This window comes from Lynx canadensis, chromosome B3 (genome assembly GCF_007474595.2).
Source record: "Lynx canadensis isolate LIC74 chromosome B3, mLynCan4.pri.v2, whole genome shotgun sequence".
Classification (NCBI taxonomy): domain Eukaryota; kingdom Metazoa; phylum Chordata; class Mammalia; order Carnivora; family Felidae; genus Lynx; species Lynx canadensis.
Genome location: NC_044308.2, coordinates 59,999,679 through 60,019,663, shown reverse-complemented (window position 1 = coordinate 60,019,663; position 19,985 = coordinate 59,999,679). Strand labels below are relative to the sequence as shown.

Below are 19,985 nucleotides of genomic sequence, written 5' to 3'. Positions count from 1 at the left end.
ATAGGGATTTTATAAAGTAGATATAAACTTACGAATTATCATTGCTCTTTTCTGATCTAGACCAAGGTATGGCTTGACCTACTTTATAACAGGAGTATGAATTTCTTTGATTCTTCTGCAAATACATATTTCTTTTTAAATTAGCATTGGCATCTAAATAACTTTTGTGAGTAAGTTGCAGGGTCATTTTTCAGGTGTCATTTTACTGTTTGAAGTATGATCAACAACTAATATACATTGATTAGCTTTCTCAAAACCCCAGGATGACATAATTAGGACAGCCGTACTCAAAACTATGTGTTCCTTAGACTCCTCATTGTGAGTTGTGCTGGAGGTTTTCAACCCTGTTTACACATAAGGATCACCTGGAACTTTTAACAAATTCTAATACTAATTCTAATCACTCTAGTGACTCTGATTTACTTAGGAGTAAGACCTGAGTATTGTTTTTTAAAAAAAAAACCTCTTCTAAGTGTTTCTAATGAGCAATCAGAGTTGGGAAACCCTCAGTGATTCTATTTTAATGGACTGCTTTCTCTAGGATATTTTCTTATATGGGATGATAGTAGTGACTACATGATTCCTCCTACCTGGTACAAATCCTTAATATTCCTCATTCAGATTAGAGAAGAGCAACCATCCTATCTGATCTCTTTATTTCCACTCCCTTGTTCATATTCATCCCTTGTTTTCCTGCCAGAAATATTTGTAAATATAAACCTGGTCATACGACTCTTTTAAGTAAATTAGATGACTACCCTATAGAATAAAATTTAACCCTTAAGCATGGCATTCACAGCCCTTCTCAATCTGTCTTGAAACACTTTTTGCTAGTCTAGTCTCCCTTGCCACTTCTTACCTTAAACTATCTACACTGTTATTTCCCATATACACCGTTTAGTCTCATCGTTGCTTTTGCATCGGTTAGTCCATTGGCCTAGAATGCCCCCTCACCCATCACAACACCTCTTTCTATGAAGGGATTTCTGCTTATTCTTTAGGGATCAGCTTCCTCTGAGAAGTTTTCTGATTCATTTTCCAACAGGCAGAATTGTTCCCTCTGTGCTTTCACTGCCCTTTAAACGAAAGAATACAGGAAGCTGGGATATGACCTTACTAAAATTGCGAAAACAATTTTACAACTTTTACAAAAAGAAACCTTCAGTTTAACCTATGTGCTTAATATATACACACATTTATGTCAGTTATTCTTTCATTTACATGTTATGGCAATTCTTAGTCTTATTTGTCTAATTCATTGACTGGAGTTACTGGATTGTCTCAATTAGGCCTGGCATGTTCTTTGTCAAGAAATATTTCCTTTTTAACGTTAGAGACTATCATTTTCATAATCTTTGGTCTGTTGGAAATGTAGCTATTGAGAAGCCCTCAAGAATGATTTTTATTTATTTTTTTAATATTTGTTTATTTTTGGGAGAGTGCAAGCGGAGGAGGGGCAGACAGAGGGGGACAGAGGATCTGAGGCAGGCTCTGTGCTGACAGGCTGACAGCAACAAGCCCCATGTGGGGCTCGAACTCATGAACCCACTGAGATCATGACCTGAGCTGAAGTTGAACACTCAGCCGTCTGTGCCACCCAGGTGCCCCTCAAGCATGATTTTTATTTATTTTATTTTTTAATGTTTATTTATTTTTGAGAGAGAAAGAGAGACAGAGCATGAGCACTGGAGGGGCAGACAGAGAGGGAGACCTAGAAATCGAAGCAGGCTTCAGCCTCCAAGCCGCCAGCACAGATCCCAACGTGGGGCTTGAACTCACAAACCATGAGATTGTGACCTGAGCCAAAGTCAGATGCTGAACTGACTGAGCCACCCAGGCACCCCTCGAGCATGATTTTTAAATGGCAGCAACTTGAATGTTGCTGTGTTGGAACATAGGTGTAAAATAAAGCATGTTCAGAGACAATTCAGTATACTTTCTGTAAATTTGAAAAAGCATTTACCATATGGTGAATGTTTATTGATTAGATTGATGATTGTTTATTTTGGAGTATTTTGGAGGAAAAGTTAACCCAGACCCTTCAGAGAGGAGGGTCTGGGCTACTATCTCATGATTAGTGTAGAAAACAATATAAAGCCAAGATTTTGCACTTACTAAAGGACGTATAAGTTTTAAAGAAGCAAGCAACAAAAAAACTATAGAGTTGTACCACTGTCCTCATCTTATGACTTGGAAGTTTCTACTCCTACTACTTACAAGGAGCTGTCCCAAGAGTGCTGGTTTCTGAGCTAAGGAAAGGGCCTGGGCTCTCTGGTCCTCTCAGGAAGTCTGTGGACCATGACAACCCCATGTAGGGGGCAGATTATACTTGAAAAAAGAGGCTCCCACATTGAACTGAGGAGCAGGGATCATTAGGGTTTTTAGGGTCAAAACCAGGATGGAGAGGGGATAGTCTTCGTTAAGACAGAAGTTACCAGTCTTGGACTAAGGTCATTCCTGCAGTTGTGGGGAGATCAGCCCTATTTTAGAAGTGGAATGGGCCTGAGAATGTGATAAAGTAGTCAAGACTGGAGGCTTGAGCATCAGTTTTAGAAAAATTGGTCCTGGGTTCAGAGATTTCATTTTTGGGATTGGCTTGAAGACCTAAGTTTACAGCAGTTAGCTTCATTTTAGAAAGAAGGATGTCCATGCCTGGGGAGTCATTTCTGGGGTAAAACTCAGATTGCTGATTCAAATTGAGTTGGACCTAGGTTAGGGGTCATAAATAGGCATGGATCTTGGGTTCACCCTCAGCCTTGGATCCAAAGGTTTCATTTAAGGGCTCTGCTGGTCAGAGGATCTTGTCTGTTCAGGTGATCAACCACAACAGCATTTTAGCCCTGGTAGAAGGGAGGAAAGTCTGGGAAAAGACGAATATACAGATAAAGAATTTGTCAAAGGTAGTACAAATAGGAAGAGAGAATCAGGATGTGGGTCAAGATCCATACAACTCCAGGGAGCATACTGTTCACAGAGGAGCCAGGATATGGAAATGTGCACATGACTGAGAAGGAATGAGACTGAATACTCAATGGAAGGAACTTCATTTAGACATGCAGAAAATGGTTCAACCTACCAGGAGAATAAAATCTGGTTTGGAGAGAGTCAAAGTGGATCCTTCCACCAAGTCTGTGGAAGGAGTTGTATGCCTCAGTTTGCAGCAGACTGCAACAATACTGGGGTTCAAGTGCTTTGCTGAACAGATTAAATAGACAAGAACAAATTTGTCTAGCATCTGAGTAAATTCTGGAAAAAGGACCTAAGCTGGACCCATCATGGTTTGAGCACTTGTCAATACAGCCTACTAACCATCTGTATATTCTATCCGGGCATCTTCTTTTAAAATTATTTTAAAATAAATAATAAATGATAGTAAAAAATAAATATATATATTTAAGCATTGTCTTTCTAGGCACTGTGTTAGGCACTTTAGAGAAAAGTTTAGGCAAAGGTTGCATGCATTAAAGGGTAGATGAGATGAGTATGAGCAATACATGAAATGCAGTAGATAACAGCAAAAATAATCCATTTCTAGGCACAGAGTGAAAGCAGATACCAGATACAGCTGTTAAGCTGTGCACCAGACATGGTGATCAACCAGGGTGACTTAGAAGTCAGAAAGCTCTGGGAGCAGCTGACTCTGAAAAATAAAAATGACACAATATTTCAAGAGTTTAAAAGTGGCAAGTAGGGGTTTAGACAACTGCTGAAGACTTTAAGGTTGAATTAGTGATAAGAATGTGGAAGACCAAACACATAGAAAAATCAAGATAATTTATCAGTGCAGGAAAATGAGTTGTGCAAGCAAAGAATAGCTGTACTAGGAGTTAGCAGAATATAGCCCCAAATCCACCTGCTGTCTATTTTTATACAGCCTTCAAGCTAAGAATACTTTTAACATTTTTAGATGGTTGAAAAAAGGTCAAAGGAAGAATATTTTATAATACATTTAAAATACATAAACTTGGAGCACCTGTGTGGCTCAGTTGGTTAAGTGTCTAACTCTTGGTTTCAGCCCAGGTCATGGTCTCTTAGTTTCATGGGTTTAAGCCCCAAGTCTGGCTCTGTGCTGATGGTGCAGAGACTGCTTGGGATTCTCTCTCTCTGCCCCTCCCCCACTCGTGTTCTCTGTCTCTCTAAATAGACATCTCTAATTAGCCCATCTCTAAATACCACTACATGAAATCAATAAACTTAAGAAAAAAAAAAACCTGAGCTAAAATCAAAAGTCAGACACTTAACCAACTGAGCCACCCATACCCTGAGCATTTTTTTTTTTTAAGGCTTATGGATTCATGCCTCATTGCAGGGATGGCAGAGTAGCACTTGTATCCCAGGAATCTGAAAGCTGACAATCTTATGACTGTTTCTCCATCTATGTTATACATTTAAACACATGTGAAGCATAGATTTAAGGTCATCCAAACCTGCCGTGATTGCCTCATTCCAAAGTGGCTGTATGGTCATTGTTTCTTTTACCCAACCATAAAATGACTTATAAGTGGTGATCATTTTAATAGTAACCTAAGATCAAGCTTCCCACGTTTATTTTTTAATTTAGTATTTATTTATATTTTTTAAATTGTGGTAAAAGACATGTAACATAAAATTTACCAATTTAGTCATTTTTAAATGCACATTGTGTATATTTTAGCTGTGTGGTAGCATTAAGTGCATTCATGTTGTTATGCAACCATCACCACCATCCATCTCCAGAACATTTTCATCTTGCAAAACTGAAAATCTGTACCTATTAAACTTTAACTCCTCATTTCCCCCTCTTTCCAGTCCTTGGCAGCCACCATCCTACTTTCTGTGTCTGTGAATTTGACTACTCTCAGTACCTTACGTAGGTGGAATCATACAGTATGTGTCCTTTGTGACTGGCTTATTTTACTGGCATAATGTTCTCAAGGCTCATCCATGTTGTAGCATGTGTGAGAATTTCCTTAATCTGTGATTTCTTACTTTTGCAGGAGTTTCAGGTTCCTTATGCAGAGGCTTAACTACCTAGATAAAATTATCCTCAAATTCGTTTTTCTAAAGAGTGAGTGTAGTGTTCCCCAAAAAGCTGAAAAACTGTCTGGTACCCGCTAATGATTATAGGAGCAGCGTCCACAATAGCCAAAAGATGGAAATAATCGACATGACCATCGACAGATGAATGAATAAAGAAAATGTGGTATATTCATACAGTGAAATATTATTCAGCTTTAAAAAGGAAGGAAATTCTGACACATGCTATAACATGTATCAAAACATTATATTAAGGGCTGGGGGAGGGAGGATGAAGAGTTAATATTTAATGGGTACTGAAATGAGTTTCAGTTTGGGTAGTGATCTGAAGGTTAATTTCAACAACTTATGTTTATGAGAATCACATAGTTCAATTTATGACTATTGATGACAATGCACATTGTGAAATGCCCAGGTGATACATTCCCCCTTGACTTTAGTTTTAGGAAAGTTTGCTTTCATGGTGAAATGCTACTTGCTCTGTTTATGAGATAACAAGAAGTCTACCTTTCTCCTTTGACTGACAGGAACTGAGAATCACTTTTTATGATGATGTGTAGTGATTAGCTGTCAAACCAGTTTTTCCTTGGACAATCATTAACCATCATTAAATTAATAATTCCTCACTTTGAACACTGTGAGTGAAGCAGCTTGGTGACAATTCAGTGTCTGCAATCCAGACTGCTGACCTTTGTAACTTCAAACCAAGTTTCTCAGTCCAAAATGTCTTAACAGCAGGTCTGTTCCTATCATCTATCACATAGCTTCTTGTTGTATTCTATTTCTAGAAAATGATTCTCATATATTAAAAAAGATAATGTTTATTTATTTTGAGAGAGAGAGAGAGAGAGAGAGAGAGAGAGAGAGAGAGCGAGCATGAGCAGGGGAGGGGCAGAGAGAGAGACACACACACAGAATCTGAAGCTGGCTCCAGGCTCTGAGCTCTCAGCACAGAGCTGACTCAGGGCTTGAATTCACCAACTGTGATATCATGACCTGAGCCGAAGTCAGACGCTTAACCTGCTGAGCCACCCAGGCACCCCTGATTCTCACATTTTTAAGGTTCCTCCAAGGTCTCTTCAAATCCATATTATATGCCACATTGCCTGTGTTTTAAATCAGATCATCTCAACCATATCCTCCAAATTTGGTTTAAAGATATCCATACAGATTTTTTTTTCTACTGCAGTATTAGACAAAACTAAAACTTTATTCATATGGACAGTGCTGTCCATATATACACCATAGCCCTAGTTCTTTTGTCACTTGGGTTCCAAATTTTGGGTACTAAATTTTAACTATCTCTTTTTCTCTCCTCAAATATCCAATCACCTGTCAAATTCTGTAGCTTCTGTCTTTACAATTATTTTACATCTGATCCTTCTTTTACAATGTTTATTTATTTTTGAGAGAGACAGAGGGAAAGTTTGACAGGAGCCGAGAGAGAGGGAGACACACAATCTGAAGCAGGCTCCAGGCTCTAAGCTGCCAGCCCAAAGTCTGATGCGGGCCTCTACCTAATGAACCATGAAATCATGACCTGAGCCAAAGGCTGAGGAGGCTAATGCTTAACCAACCAAGCTATCCAGGCTTCCTTTCTAATCTCAATGTCACTCTCCCATCTTCTTTCTTCAGGACTTTATAATTATGCAGTACCTGCAATCTTGGTCTATTTGGGCTGCCGAAACAAAATATCACAGAATGGTGGGTTGCAAACAGAAGTTTATTTCTCACAGTTCTGGAGGCTAGATGTCTAAGATCAGGTGCCAGCATGGTTGGATTCTGGTAAAGCTCTCCTCCACGTTGTAGATTGCTGACTTCTCACTATCTCCTCACATGGTGGAAGGGGGGAGGGATCTCTCTAGAGTCTCTTTTATAAGGGCACTAATTCTGTTCACAAGGGCAGATCCTATCTCTAAATACCATCACATTGAGTATTAACATCTCAACATAAAAACTTTGTGAGGACACATTCAGATCATAGCACTAGATTATTCCAATATTCTTCTAACAGGATTGTCTGCCATAGCTCTCCTCTATCCAGTCGGTTCCCTAAGCTGTTGTCAGATCTATCTTCACTCTTAACATTTATACAGGCCTTCTAAAATGTGGCTCAAACTAAAGATCTGGTCCAATTACTACCATTCCTCTATGCATACCCAAGCCCAGACTGAAGTACTCACTGTTTCCTCAAGCTGTCCTGCATTTTCTCACCTTAATGCTTTGGTTCATGTTAGGTCCTGGTGGAAAGTGCTTCTCCTCATCCCACCCCCAATCTCTGCCACTCAAATACTATCCATCCTCTATATGCCACTTCCTTAATTAAACTCCTCCTGATTCCAAAGATGTGATCTGTACTGGTTTTAACCTTCTCTAGCTTTTTATATCTGGTTGTCTCTTGTGCCAAATGGCATATTGGTCTTATATTAAACTTATTTGTGTATTTTTGTCTCCTACATAAGTTTCTAAGATAAAGAACCATGGTTTTTTAGCCACTTACGTTTCTTTATATTTTCTGCTTATATCAATGTCTTGCTTTCCAAAGGTACACAGGAAAGTATGTAATAAATTGAAATTGGCATAACTCCAATATTGGCAACATATCCCCCCAAAAAATAACTCAAAGAGGGGTTAAAAAAGATGCTATTTGTATAAAAATGTTTATTCAGAACAGCAATATGTTTATTCAAAACAATGTTTGTTCAGAACATTCCTAACATAACAAACAATCCAAAAGTTCAACAATAACAGAATGGTTAGATAAATCAAGGGCAGGACCCGAATCTAATTCTTCTCCTGTACCTGCCCATAGGGAGTATTTACAATTTATCAAATGAGAGGTATAACACTCTAACGGGATATGATATAGCGAAGTGCATATGAAATCAGATTTAGGTACAAATAACATCACAAAACATACTTATTACATGTATTGAAAACCTATGGAAGCACGTTGTTAATAATCGTAAGGGCCGAAAGAAAGCCATCTGTCACATTTGTACAGTAATTTAAAAGGCGTCCTCATACATACTTTGATTCTCACAAACCTGTGAAGTACGCACGGGAGGCATTATTAACTCCGTTTTACAGGTAAGGAAACTGACCCACTGGGGTCAGGAATGATTGACTAAGGCGGAGCCCGGACTCTAGTTTCCGCCTCCCGGACCAGGGTCCTTTCCCTGCCACTCCTCGGCAACCCTGATTGGTGCTGGAGGTCTCAGTTTCCTTTTCTTCCCCGGCATTCGGTTTGCAAACCCTGCCCCGAGACGCGGGCGGCTGGCGAGCTGCATTTGCGCTGCGAGGCGCAGGTGCAGCCGAGGCAGACAAGCTGAGCCTTAGGCCCCGCGCGACCATAGAGTCCGGAAGTGCGGCCAGAGCAGCTCGCGGGGGCGCCGCACCGGGGGAACCCGGGACCAGGAGGGCAGCGCAGGAGCGGGCGGAATGGCCGCAATGCTGGCCGTGAAGGTGGTCACGGGGCTGGCGGCAGCGGCACTGGCGGCAGTGCTCTTGGAGCACTATGGCCTGGCTGGTCAGCCCTCGCCGCTGCCCCAGCCCCGCGCCCCCCGGAGCCCGCACCCCGCTCCGGGCCCCGGAGCCAGCAACATCTTCTGGGGTCTGCAGGTGACGCAGCGGGAGCACGGCGGGGGGTGGGTGCAGAGCCTGCCCGACGGGGTGAGACGCGGGCAGTTTCCGCGGGGGCGTCACTGCCGCGGCCCCAAACTTCTGGCTGGGGACTCTGTCCTTCCTTGGGAGGGTTCGTTATTGCATTGCATCCTTGCCTTTTCCGTCCGCCTTTAGAGAGCTGCCGGGTCGCCTGCTGTCTGTGCTTCCTCTTCCTGACTCAGATATCTCTGTTTAATACCTGCTTTCGGCAGATATCCGACATTCACCTGAGCAGGTTTCGCGATCCAGGCAGAGCTGTAGACTTAGAGAAGTTCTGTTCAGAAACTATTGGCATCATTCAACCAGCTCTCGTCCTGGCAACAGGTAGGGAGGGTTGCCGTGTGGTCGTGTTGTTCTGTGATCAGAATGGTAGAATGCTAGCCTGGGCTGCAGCTTTTCACTTCGGGGACGTTGGGAACACTATAGCCCCAGCCCCCGGTGAGTCCTTCTGTAGAGGAGATGGGACATTGCGGTTACCTTTGCCATGGGTAACTGAGTCAAGATCCAAGTAACTTTGCAGTAGCAAGGTTCCCTCAAAGCAGAAGCAAGGCTCGTGATATCAGTTAGTATGCCGTTTACTATATCTTATATCTGTACCTGTTTGTCGTCGTCGTAGTTCTGGATTTGAGAGAGGATTCGGGAAAGTCCTTTAACCACAAATCAGAAGTTATCTTTTTTTTTTTTTTTTAACTAACATTTACAGTTTGTTTGTTTGTTTGTTTGTTTGTTTTACAACGTTAGTCAACCTTATGTTGTCAATTGTTTGAGGCTTAAAGTGACTCAGGACACTTTTCTTCATCTCTTGGTACTTCTGTGGCTTGGGTTCTCCGGACTAACTGCTCCCAAATGTGTTGAAGGACAAGCTAAAAAAGCATCTGTCTTGTCTACTGGGGGATTCATATCCCACCCACCTTACTGGAACACCTCTGCTGACATGATAGAGTATCAGTCCTCATTTTATAGGAAACCTCAATTTCAACTGTACACTTAGTTTTCTAGAAATGTTGGTGTTTCATTGTCCAAACCACATCTTCCAGATTGCTTCTTGCTGTAAAAATAACACTTGGTCAGATTACATACCCTGATTTGGGGTGTGGAAATATGGTTGTCATAGATATCAGGCTTCTGCCCAGAGTGTTGGAATTTCTTATAGTTTTCATTTTTATCAGAGTTTCATGATGCATTTTGTATTGCTCTCTTTAAAGATAATTTTTTTTCAGAACCCATTTCTAATATCACAGGAGGTTAAACAGGCACTTGCTAACCCAGAAGAAACAAAGTCCTTGCTGAGAAAATCTTATTTTAAATGGCTTGCTGTGGACATAGATGGACTCATAAGTTGTTATGTTTATACATGTTGAGTACTTTAAGTGTCTTTGTTCCTTTAGTGTGCACTTAAAAACAATTTTTAACCCCCTGGGGCTTATTTTACATTGTGATTCAAGTCTTATATAAATCTACAGGAGATCTCACTGATGCCAAAACAAAGGAACAGTTTGGATCCAGGCAGCATGAAGTAGAATGGCAAACTTACCATGGTATTCTGAAGAAGACAAGGGTCTTGGAAAAAACCAAGTGGCTTGATATCAAAGGAAATCATGGTAAGAGTCAAGACCCACATAAAATCAAAACTAGTTTTTTTCCCCCTTCAAGAGCCTACATTCTCCAATTTAGATTATAAAAGTATAAAATGGGAATGTTGTAACATAGGTTTAGATAGACTGAAGGCCACAACTCTGAAATACAACTATATTATGTGATTTATTTTATTTTTTTATTTTTTATTTTTTTCCAACGTTTTTTATTTATTTTTGGGACAGAGAGAGACAGAGCATGAACGGGGGAGGGGCAGAGAGAGAGGGAGACACAGAATCGGAAACAGGCTCCAGGCTCTGAGCCATCAGCCCAGAGCCCGACGCGGGGCTCGAACCCACGGACCGCGAGATCGTGACCTGGCTGAAGTCAGATGCTTAACCGACTGCGCCACCCAGGCGCCCCTATATTATGTGATTTAGAACATCACATGTCACTTTTAGCCTATGAGGGGAAAGTTGGTATGGCCCTTTCTTCTTTACATGAAGAAAAGCTTCTAGCAAAACCTATGCAGGAAGTTGTTTAAAAAATACATACATTTTGGGCACCTGGCTGGTTCAGTCATAAAGCATTTGACTTGTGATCTCAGGGTAGTGAGTTCGAGCTCATTGGGCATATTGAAGTAGCCTCCAAGCCACACTGGGCATGGAGGGTACTTGAAATAAATGAATGCATGAATGAATGAATCAGTCAGTCAAATACATTTTGCTGATTGAAGGAAACTACCACCCATAAGTCTACATACTGTGTGATTTCATTTATATGACATTCAAGAAAAAGCAAAACTGTGGAGAACAGATTATGGTTGCCAAGGGTTGGGGTTGGGACAGAGGCTGACTACAAAGAGGCATCATGAGAGAATTCTGGGAGGTGATGGAACTGTTCTCCATTGTGGCAGTAGATACACCTATGCATTTGTCAAAACCCAAAGAACTGTACATCACAGTAAATGAATTTTACTGTGTATACATTAAAAAATTAAATGGCAAATAAATCTCCGTATGCATGAGGAGAGAAATAGATAATCCCTTCCCATTTTTTAGATTGTTATTATAGTGTTAGTAGGGAAATGAACTCTTCTGCAAAGTGTTATAATGGTAGGTTTGTTTTATAAAGGTTGTCTTCCTTATGATTAAGTACTTTGCTTCATTTGATTATTAATTGCTATTGTGTACCTAATTATATATATTTTTTTAAAGCTATCATTTGAAACAGATAATTCTTTCTGGTGAAATGCACAGCTATTGGTTTGATCAGAAAATGCCCTCTTTATAAATAGTTCTTACCAAACAACTAGGAATCATTAATTGATGTTGGGATATCTGGCTTACAACTTTCTCTGGTATACCCCATAAGTTTGGCCCCAACTAACCATGGTTCAACTTAAAATGGTTAGACCTATGATTTTCAGACTTTACAATGGTGTGAAAGTGATATACATTCAATAGAAACTATACTTCAAATTTTGAATATTTATCTTTTCCTGGGCTAGTGATATGCGGTATGATATTCTGGTAATGCTGAACACAATCACCAGGTTAAACAGCCAATAACCTTATAACCATTCTGTGCCCATGCAACTATTCCATTTTTCACTCTAAGTATAGTATTCAATAAGTTACATGAGCTATTCAACACTTTATTATAAATCAGACTTTGTGTTAGATGATTTTGCCGAACTATAGGCTAATGCCTATAAACATTATAATGCCTATAATGCCTATATAATGCCTATAAAATGCCTTTAAACATTCTGAGCATGTTTAAAGTAGGTGAGGATAATCTCTTGTTCAGTAGTTTAGGTGTGTTAAATGCATTTTTTCTTTTTTCTTTTTTTATGTTTTTTTAAAGTTATTTTTGAGAGAGAGAGACAGAGCACGAGCAGGGGAGGGGCGGAGAGAGAGGGAAACACAGAATCTGAAGCAGGCTCCAGGCTCTGAGCTGTCATCACTAGAGCCCCACATGGAGCTCGAACCCACGAACCGTGAGATCACGATGTGAACCAAAGTCAGATACTTAACCAACTGAGCCACCCAGGTGGCTACTTAAATATTTCCAACTTATAGTGGATTTGTCTGTAAATTGAGGAAGATCTGTATTTACATTTCCCTTTTTTCCTAATCCTAATTAGTGGTAGAGATCAAATTCTTTTGCAATAAAAAGCATGCCTGTACATATTTAAAACATTTTTTCAGGCCAAGCTACTTTATTTCAAGTAATAAATGTCAGACTCTTGTGATTAGATCTTGTGAGCAGAACTTGTCCTTTGGAGTTCATGATAATCTAATTTGACTTGTATAGGCACAGATGCTTATGGTATGTGTTTTTATACATGTTTATATACTGTGTTAAGATAGGAGGAAACTATTTTTTATTAAGATTAACTATAACAGTGTAGTTCTTTTAGTAAGAGGATTACATACACAATAATATTTCTTTTGTCCTAAATTGGACTTAACAACTTATTCTCTAAAGTTATTAGAAATGTAGTAGATTCTTGGAATTCCAAGCCGAGGTAAATAATTTTAGTTATTGCAACCAGGCAGTCGAGCTCTATGAAATCATCATTATTTCCAGATAAGTGTTCTAGGACCACCTTACCCGTTACCATTATATAACTCTTTTCTTACTGAATCGTTTTGAGACTTAAGAAGAGAGGGACTTTGGCCCTGTTAGCAAAGTGATCTGCTGTTCAGAAACACTTGGCATGGATCTTTGTATCAGGAATGTTTCACAGGGTTAAAACAGCAGCAACAACAGTCCAATCTTACAACTTGAAATTGATTTATACTGTATAGTACGTAGTATCAAAGTATTTATTATTCTCTAGTATAGTAGGTCTCTTAAATAAGTTTCCAGATAGTATGAATTCTTTTATCAAGATTTAAGAATTATCAAGCTAATTTATTGGCATTCTAGCATTTAAAGGGTTATTGAAAGTATTGCCATTTTGCTTTAGTCATTAACATATTTGTATCATCCTTTTTAATATAGATGATGTTTGTTCTTTTCCTTTTAATTAGATGTATTCAACATTGCAAGTCTGGAGAGTGTCGAGAATTATTACAGGTACTGTAATGAACAGAAGACCATGAGGTAGTACAAGGAGGGTGCAGTCAAGTCAATGAATGGGTAAAAACATTTTTTAAGTGACAAAATTTCTATATAAAAACCCTCTGGTAATATAGAATTTTTGTGTATTCAGTGACAGATTAAATTCTTTTTTTTTCCTCCCAAGCCTTTTTCTTTCTTTAATTCCTTTTATTTCATATACTTTAATGCTTTTTATTGCCTAATAAATACTTTCACTATTTCACAGAAACTTTTTTTGCCATTGATGCATAGCAGAAGTCGTTTTTTTAATTTTAGTTTTTTTTACTTAGGTATGACTGACATATAACATTATATTCATTTCAGGTGTACAACATAAAATTTTGATGTTTGTGTATATTGTGAAATAGTAACCACGATAAGTCTAGTTAACACCCATCACTATGCATAGTTAAAACACTTTTTTTTCTTGTGATAAAAACTTTAAAAATCTACTCTCACCAACTTTCAAATATACAAGAGTGTTTTTGACTCTAGTCACCATGCTATACCTCAGAAGTCATTTAGGTTAGAGTTTGTCACTAGAGTACTGTGGATTTTAAGAATACTAAGAAACTGATTCTCTTAGCCTCTAGGAGCATCGTTGGTCACCCTGGCTGCTCTGTCCTTTTGTCCCAGTATGCCATAGAAATATTAGAATTTTCTTTATCTGCTGTGAATGTGAAAAAGACTGTGAATGTGAAAGGCTGTTTAAGTTAGAGACCAGTTCTCTAGTTTCAATGTGTTGGGCTTCTTTTAGTTGTAATTTAACTTTAAGTTCCAGGGTATTTGATAGTTTTGTCTTACAACGTCAATCACTCAAGTAGTGAGAATTTATTGAGAGCCCATCATTAGTTGGGTAATATGAAAGATACAAGAACTAATATTAAAAAATGTAGCCTCTACCTTCAAGGAAGTCCAGTTAAGGGAGATAAGAATTGCTTAGGGAACAATTAGAAAAGAACAATGAAGGGATGACTGATGAAATGCTAGATTATTTGGTACACGTGATAATCACCATGAGAAATCTGAAAGGGCAGAAGTCAGCATAGGGCAGACATAGAGGAGACTTCATTTTATTTTATTATCGAGATTTAATTGACATATAACACCGTGTAAGTTTAAGATGTACAACATGTTTATGTGATACGTTTATATATGGTGGAATGATGACTACCTTAGAGTTAGCTAATAATTTGATTACCAACACATAATTATCATTTCTTTTTTGTGATAAGAATAATTAAGATCTAGTCTCTTATTGACTTTTTTTTTTAAGTTTATGTATTTATTTTGACAGAGAGGCAGAGAGAGAAGGAGAGAGAGAATCCCAAGCAGGCTCTACATTGTCAGCATAGAGCCTGACGTGGGGCTTGATCCCACGAACCCGTGAGATCATGATCTGAGCCGAAATCAAGAGTTGGATACTTAACCGACCGAGCCACCCAGGCACCCCAAGTCTCTTAGTAACTTCTAAATTTATAATACAGTATTGTGGGTTATAATTACTATGCTGTGCATTAGATCTCCAGAACTTATGTGTCTACTAGTTGCAAGTTAGAGAAGACATTATAAAAGAAGTAAAAAGTGCATTCAGTCTTAAAAGATAGGTAGCATTTGGGGAAGTAAGAAATTTTAAGGGATATATATGTATATGTATGTATACATATGTGTGTGTAATATATATATATATTTTTTTTACATTTTTTTTTTAAAAAGTTTATTTATTTTGAGAGAGAAAGCACACCTGGGAGAGGGGCAGAGAGAGGAGAGAGTGAAAATCCCAAGCAAGCTCTGCCCTGGCAGTGCAGAGCCTGATGCAGGACTTGAACTCACAAACTGTGAGATCATGACCTGAGCCGATGTCAGTTGCTTAACCGACTAAGCCACTTAGGCTCCCCAGGGGGTATATTTTAGGTAAAACCCCAGAGCTTTAAAAGCTAGAATGAGCTTTTAGGGACAGTAGGGAAACTGGCATCACCAGAATAAAGGACCATTTTGAGGACTGGTATGACATTGGGTAGGTAGCTTAGGGCCAATTTATGGAGATTTTAAGTGACAAGTATAGAAATTTAGATGTGTTGAGTAATGGTTCATAATTCAGTACAGATTCCTAAGGAGGCAAGTCACATAATGAAATAATATTTTATAAAGGGCAATCACACAGCAAAAAAAGAAAAAAGATAGGGATAATAAGGAAAAAAGAGGGAGATTGGAATTTTATAGAGCAAACAGGAGAGTCCTATAATAGTCCCGTCACCATAACTTGGAGAATGAAGTTGTCCTCTTTTGTTTTTTTTTTTTTTTTTAATTTTTTTTTTCAACGTTTATTTTTTTGGGGACAGAGAGAGACAGAGCATGAACGGGGGAGGGGCAGAGAGAGAGGGAGACACAGAATCGGAAACAGGCTCCAGGCTCTGAGCCATCAGCCCAGAGCCCGACGCGAGGCTCGAACTCACGGACCGCGAGATCGTGACCTGGCTGAAGTCGGACGCTTAACCGACTGCGCCACCCAGGCGCCCCTGTCCTTTTTTGTTAATGTGAGGAAGGAAAAGGTCAGAGATGAAAATTTTCTGTTATCTGTTTGTATCTTTGATGGTGACTATGGAGATGAACTAAGAAACATTTTCAAAGAAGAATTAACAGGACTTAGGGTCTGTTACCGGGAGAGTGAGGATTTTAGTCACTTGAAAGTTTCTTACCTTTATGTTTTTGTTTCTAAACACCTAAACTTTATCTGAATGTTTTTTTAACATTTATTTATCTTTGAGAGACAGAGACAGAACATGAGCAGGGGAGGGGCAAAGAGAGAGGGAGACACAGAATCTGAAGCAGCCTCCAGGCTCTGAGCTGTCAGCACAGAGCCTGATGTGGGGCTCACACCCACGAACTATGAGATCATGACCTGACCTGAAGTCGGACACTTAACTGACTTAATCACCCAGGCACCCCAAACTTTATCTGAATTTTTAATAAATGGCATTTTGCCAGAGAAATAGACACTACAGATACATCAACCTGAAGAAAAAAAAAAACTCTTAAAGCTAAATCTTGATTTTAAAAATGTCCCAGAGAATGCCAGAATCCAGCATTTAGAAAATGTTAATAGGTATCATATATTTTAACCTCTGCTTTCAAATAGTGGGGTTTATTTTTAGATAGTTGGATTGTAATATGTTAGAAATGTAGGAAATGAAACAACATATGTGAGATGATAAGAACCTAAAGAATAACTCTGAAAACAAATTAAGCAGCAAAAATACAAATAAAAATTTTAGTGAGGAAAAAACCCCCGATATAGAAAATTTAAAAATACCAAGAAGAGAGGCAATAGAACTAATTGACTATTAATTGTAATATGTATGACAATATATTTATTTTATGATATATTTGATGACTGTTGTGGCTTAAATATAGCTTTCTGATAACACATTGTTTCAGAAGCCTATTTGTATTTTCTATTTGTGCTTTTAGGTAAAGTGTCATATAAGACACTTACCTATTTTCTTATAATATTTTGACATTTGAGTAATATAAATATGTCCCCAATGCAATCTATACCTTCCTTCATGTTTATTCAACAAATCTTAATGAGTTTCTGTTTTCTGTACTTTCCCCCTGCTCTTTACTTTCCAACCTTATGGACACCTGAACACTGTTGATACTTAGGTAGTGAGGACTTTCATTACTGAATGTGTGCCCTGTGTATGTTACCAATACATTTTTAGGAACTGAAAAAGATTTACTGACCCAGACCTAACTAACATTTTTCTCCTGGCTTGATGACTTCATCTTTGCAAGGCTTTATTGTGAGTTAAGCTTCTGTAGTCCTGTTTCAAGATGTAAACACCTTTTGTATCTCATTACACCAAGAATTCTCTCGGGTACTTAGTAGCTTCTTAGTAAATTTTTCAATGATTGGTAAATACCATTTTGCTGGATTCTAATTGATCTCTTTCTAACTGCCTAAAATAGCTACCTACTTCTCTGCTTTGCTTGATGACCTTTTGTTTGGTTATTGATTAATTAGATTGGTTGAATCTTTGTAGACAATGGGAAAAACTTTAAAATTTATTTTAATCAGTTTATTGCAGATCTAGTTTAGTGTATTTCTCTGTTGATCAGGAAATTTTCTTTTCAAAGGGAGGCAAAATATTGTGTGATACAGGGGAAGGAATTTAAACTCATTCTGTCTTTTTGTGATTGCATTAAAACTTTCCTGTCTTGTATTTTTTAGGAAATATTCTGCCGTACGTAGGGATGGCTCTTTCCATTATGTCCACAGTACTCCCTTTGGCAACTATTCTTTCATCTCTTTGGATGCCACCCAAAATCCAGGGCCCAAGAGACCCTATAATTTCTTTGGAATTTTAGATGAGGTACAGTAAAAATCTCACTTCCCTTTGTAGCTAACCTATTTTTTTTCTTGGATACATGTGGCTCTCTTAAAACTATCCTAGGTAAACAAATTCTAATCAAGAAATTCTTGAAAGAAACATTTACTGTGATTACAAGTATGGCTAGAAGAAATCACTGGCTACTTTAGCACTGTCATCGCTATCCTGTTCATTGCTATCCCTATCCCAAAATCTGGCAAAGAAGTACCTCACATTTTATATAATTCAGTAGACATTTATTAAATATGTACTAAGAGCAACATGCACTTTGCAAGGTGTAGGGCATACAGCTTTTATACTATATGGTATATTCCTAAATCCCCATAGTTGCCATTTCTAACTAATGGTCTGTATTTTTTTTTAATAGGAGAAGGGCAACCGTTGAAGTAAATAAGTTTCTTTTAAAGTATTTTTTTTTTTTTGTAAGTTAGATGAAAACTGTTGCTAGATTAAAAGTGTCTGGAAGATCACATGTGAGAAACTCTCATTTCTTTTTTTTTTTTTTTTAACATTTTATTTATTTTTGAGACAGGGAGAGACAGAGCATGAACAGGGGAGGGTCAGAGAGAGGGAGACACAGAATCCGAAACAGGCTCTAGGCTCTGAGCTGTCAGCACAGAGCCCGATGCGGGGCTCGAACTCACGGACCGCGAGATCATGACCTGAGCCGAAGTCGGCCACTGAACCGACTGAGCCACCCAGGCGCCCCTCTCATTATTTCTTAGTACAACAAATGTCTACTCATTAATGAGCACATGCCCACATGCAAGACAAATGTGCTCATATGTAAGAATACAAAAGTGATAAGGTCAAGTCCTTCATCTCAGAATATTTAATCTAGCGGAGGGGCATAAGACTAGTACAGAAATAACTACAATAAGGGCAGAATTTGCTAAGTGCTGAAGGAGATTCAGAGTGATACGAGGATTCAGAAGAGCTTGAAATCAAGTGAACAGAATATTGTGCAATGCATTGTTTTCTAGTAGGCATTTTATTTAATGAAGGTATGTTTTGTTATCTTGCAATTATCAAAGCCTACTCCTTAATGTTTTTTAAGATATTCAAACATCAGGTCTGCATGAAAATCAGTTGGAGTCTTATAAAATGCAGACTTACTAATTAGAAACCCTGAAGGTACAGCCCAGGAATTCATTGCTATAAGCACTTTACAGATCATTCACTTATATTTATACATGTACACGTTATATTTGATATAAACTTGATGAGGGATGATTTACATATAATAAAATGCACTCATTTAAAGAGTTTGAAGAATTTTGACAAGTGTATATACTTGTATAACTGTCACCACAATCAAGATAGAACATTTCTATCATCCCAGGAAGTTGTATAGTCAGTCTTCACCCCAATCCTAGGGAACCACTGATTGGTTTTCTGTCAGTATAAATTAGTTTTGTTTGTTCTAGAATTTATTTTTTAATCTTCTTAAAAATTTTCTTATAATGTTTATTTTTGAGAGAGAGAGAGAGAGAGAGACAGAGACAGAGTGCAAGCAGGGGAGGGGCAGAAAGAGAGGGAGACACACAATTTGAAGCAGGCTCCAGGCTCTGAGCTGTCAGCACAGAGCATGATGCAGGCTGAACCCACAAACCATGAGATCATGACCTGAGCGGAAGTCAGATGCTTAACCAACTAAGCCACCCAGGCGCCCCTAGAATTTTATGTAAATGAAATCATACAGTATTACTCTTGTGTCTAGCTTCTTTTGCTCAGTATAATGTTTTTGAGACTCATCCATACTATTGTGTATTCGAATAGTTCTTTTCCTGTTGCTGCATAGCACTGTGTTGTTTGGATATACTGATGGTTTCTAGATTTTGGCTATCCTGAGTAGAACCGTTTTGAACATTTAGGTATAAGGCTTTTTGTGGACATATGTACATCTTATTTTAGAAGGTTAGTTTCAAGATCCTCTTTTTTTTTTTTTTTAAGTTTATTGATTTTATTTTTGAGAGAGAGAGAGAGAGAGAGAGAGAGTACAAGCACTCAAGCTGGGGAGGAGCAGAGAGAGTGAGAGAATCCCAATCATGCTCTTCATTGTCAGCATGGAGCCCAACACAGGGCTTTTTCCCACGAACTGTGAGGTTATGACCTGAACCGAAATCAAGAGTCAGACATTCAACCGACTAAGCCACCCAGGTGCCCCCTCAAGATCCTCCTTATTAATTGCAATGTAGTATACAGGGCTGACAGATTAGAGGTTCT

General features: G+C 38.6%; 1 protein-coding gene across 5 annotated transcripts in view; it reads left to right on the top strand.

Moving 5' to 3' along the window:
• The first annotated feature begins 8,283 nt into the window (after positions 1-8,283).
• Positions 8,284-19,985, top strand: part of TMEM62 (transmembrane protein 62) — a 33,591-nt gene continuing 21,889 nt past the window's right edge. Inside the window, exons 1-5 of one of the 5 annotated variants that reach the window (XM_030318376.1) lie at positions 8,284-8,637; positions 8,892-9,003; positions 10,143-10,280; positions 13,296-13,341; positions 17,600-17,741. In XM_030318376.1, the coding sequence (XP_030174236.1) occupies positions 8,458-8,637; positions 8,892-9,003; positions 10,143-10,280; positions 13,296-13,341; positions 17,600-17,741 (618 nt within the window). In that variant the 5' untranslated portion in view covers positions 8,284-8,457. The other 4 variants (XM_030318380.1, XM_030318378.1, XM_030318377.1 and 1 more) reach the window with 4 other exon arrangements.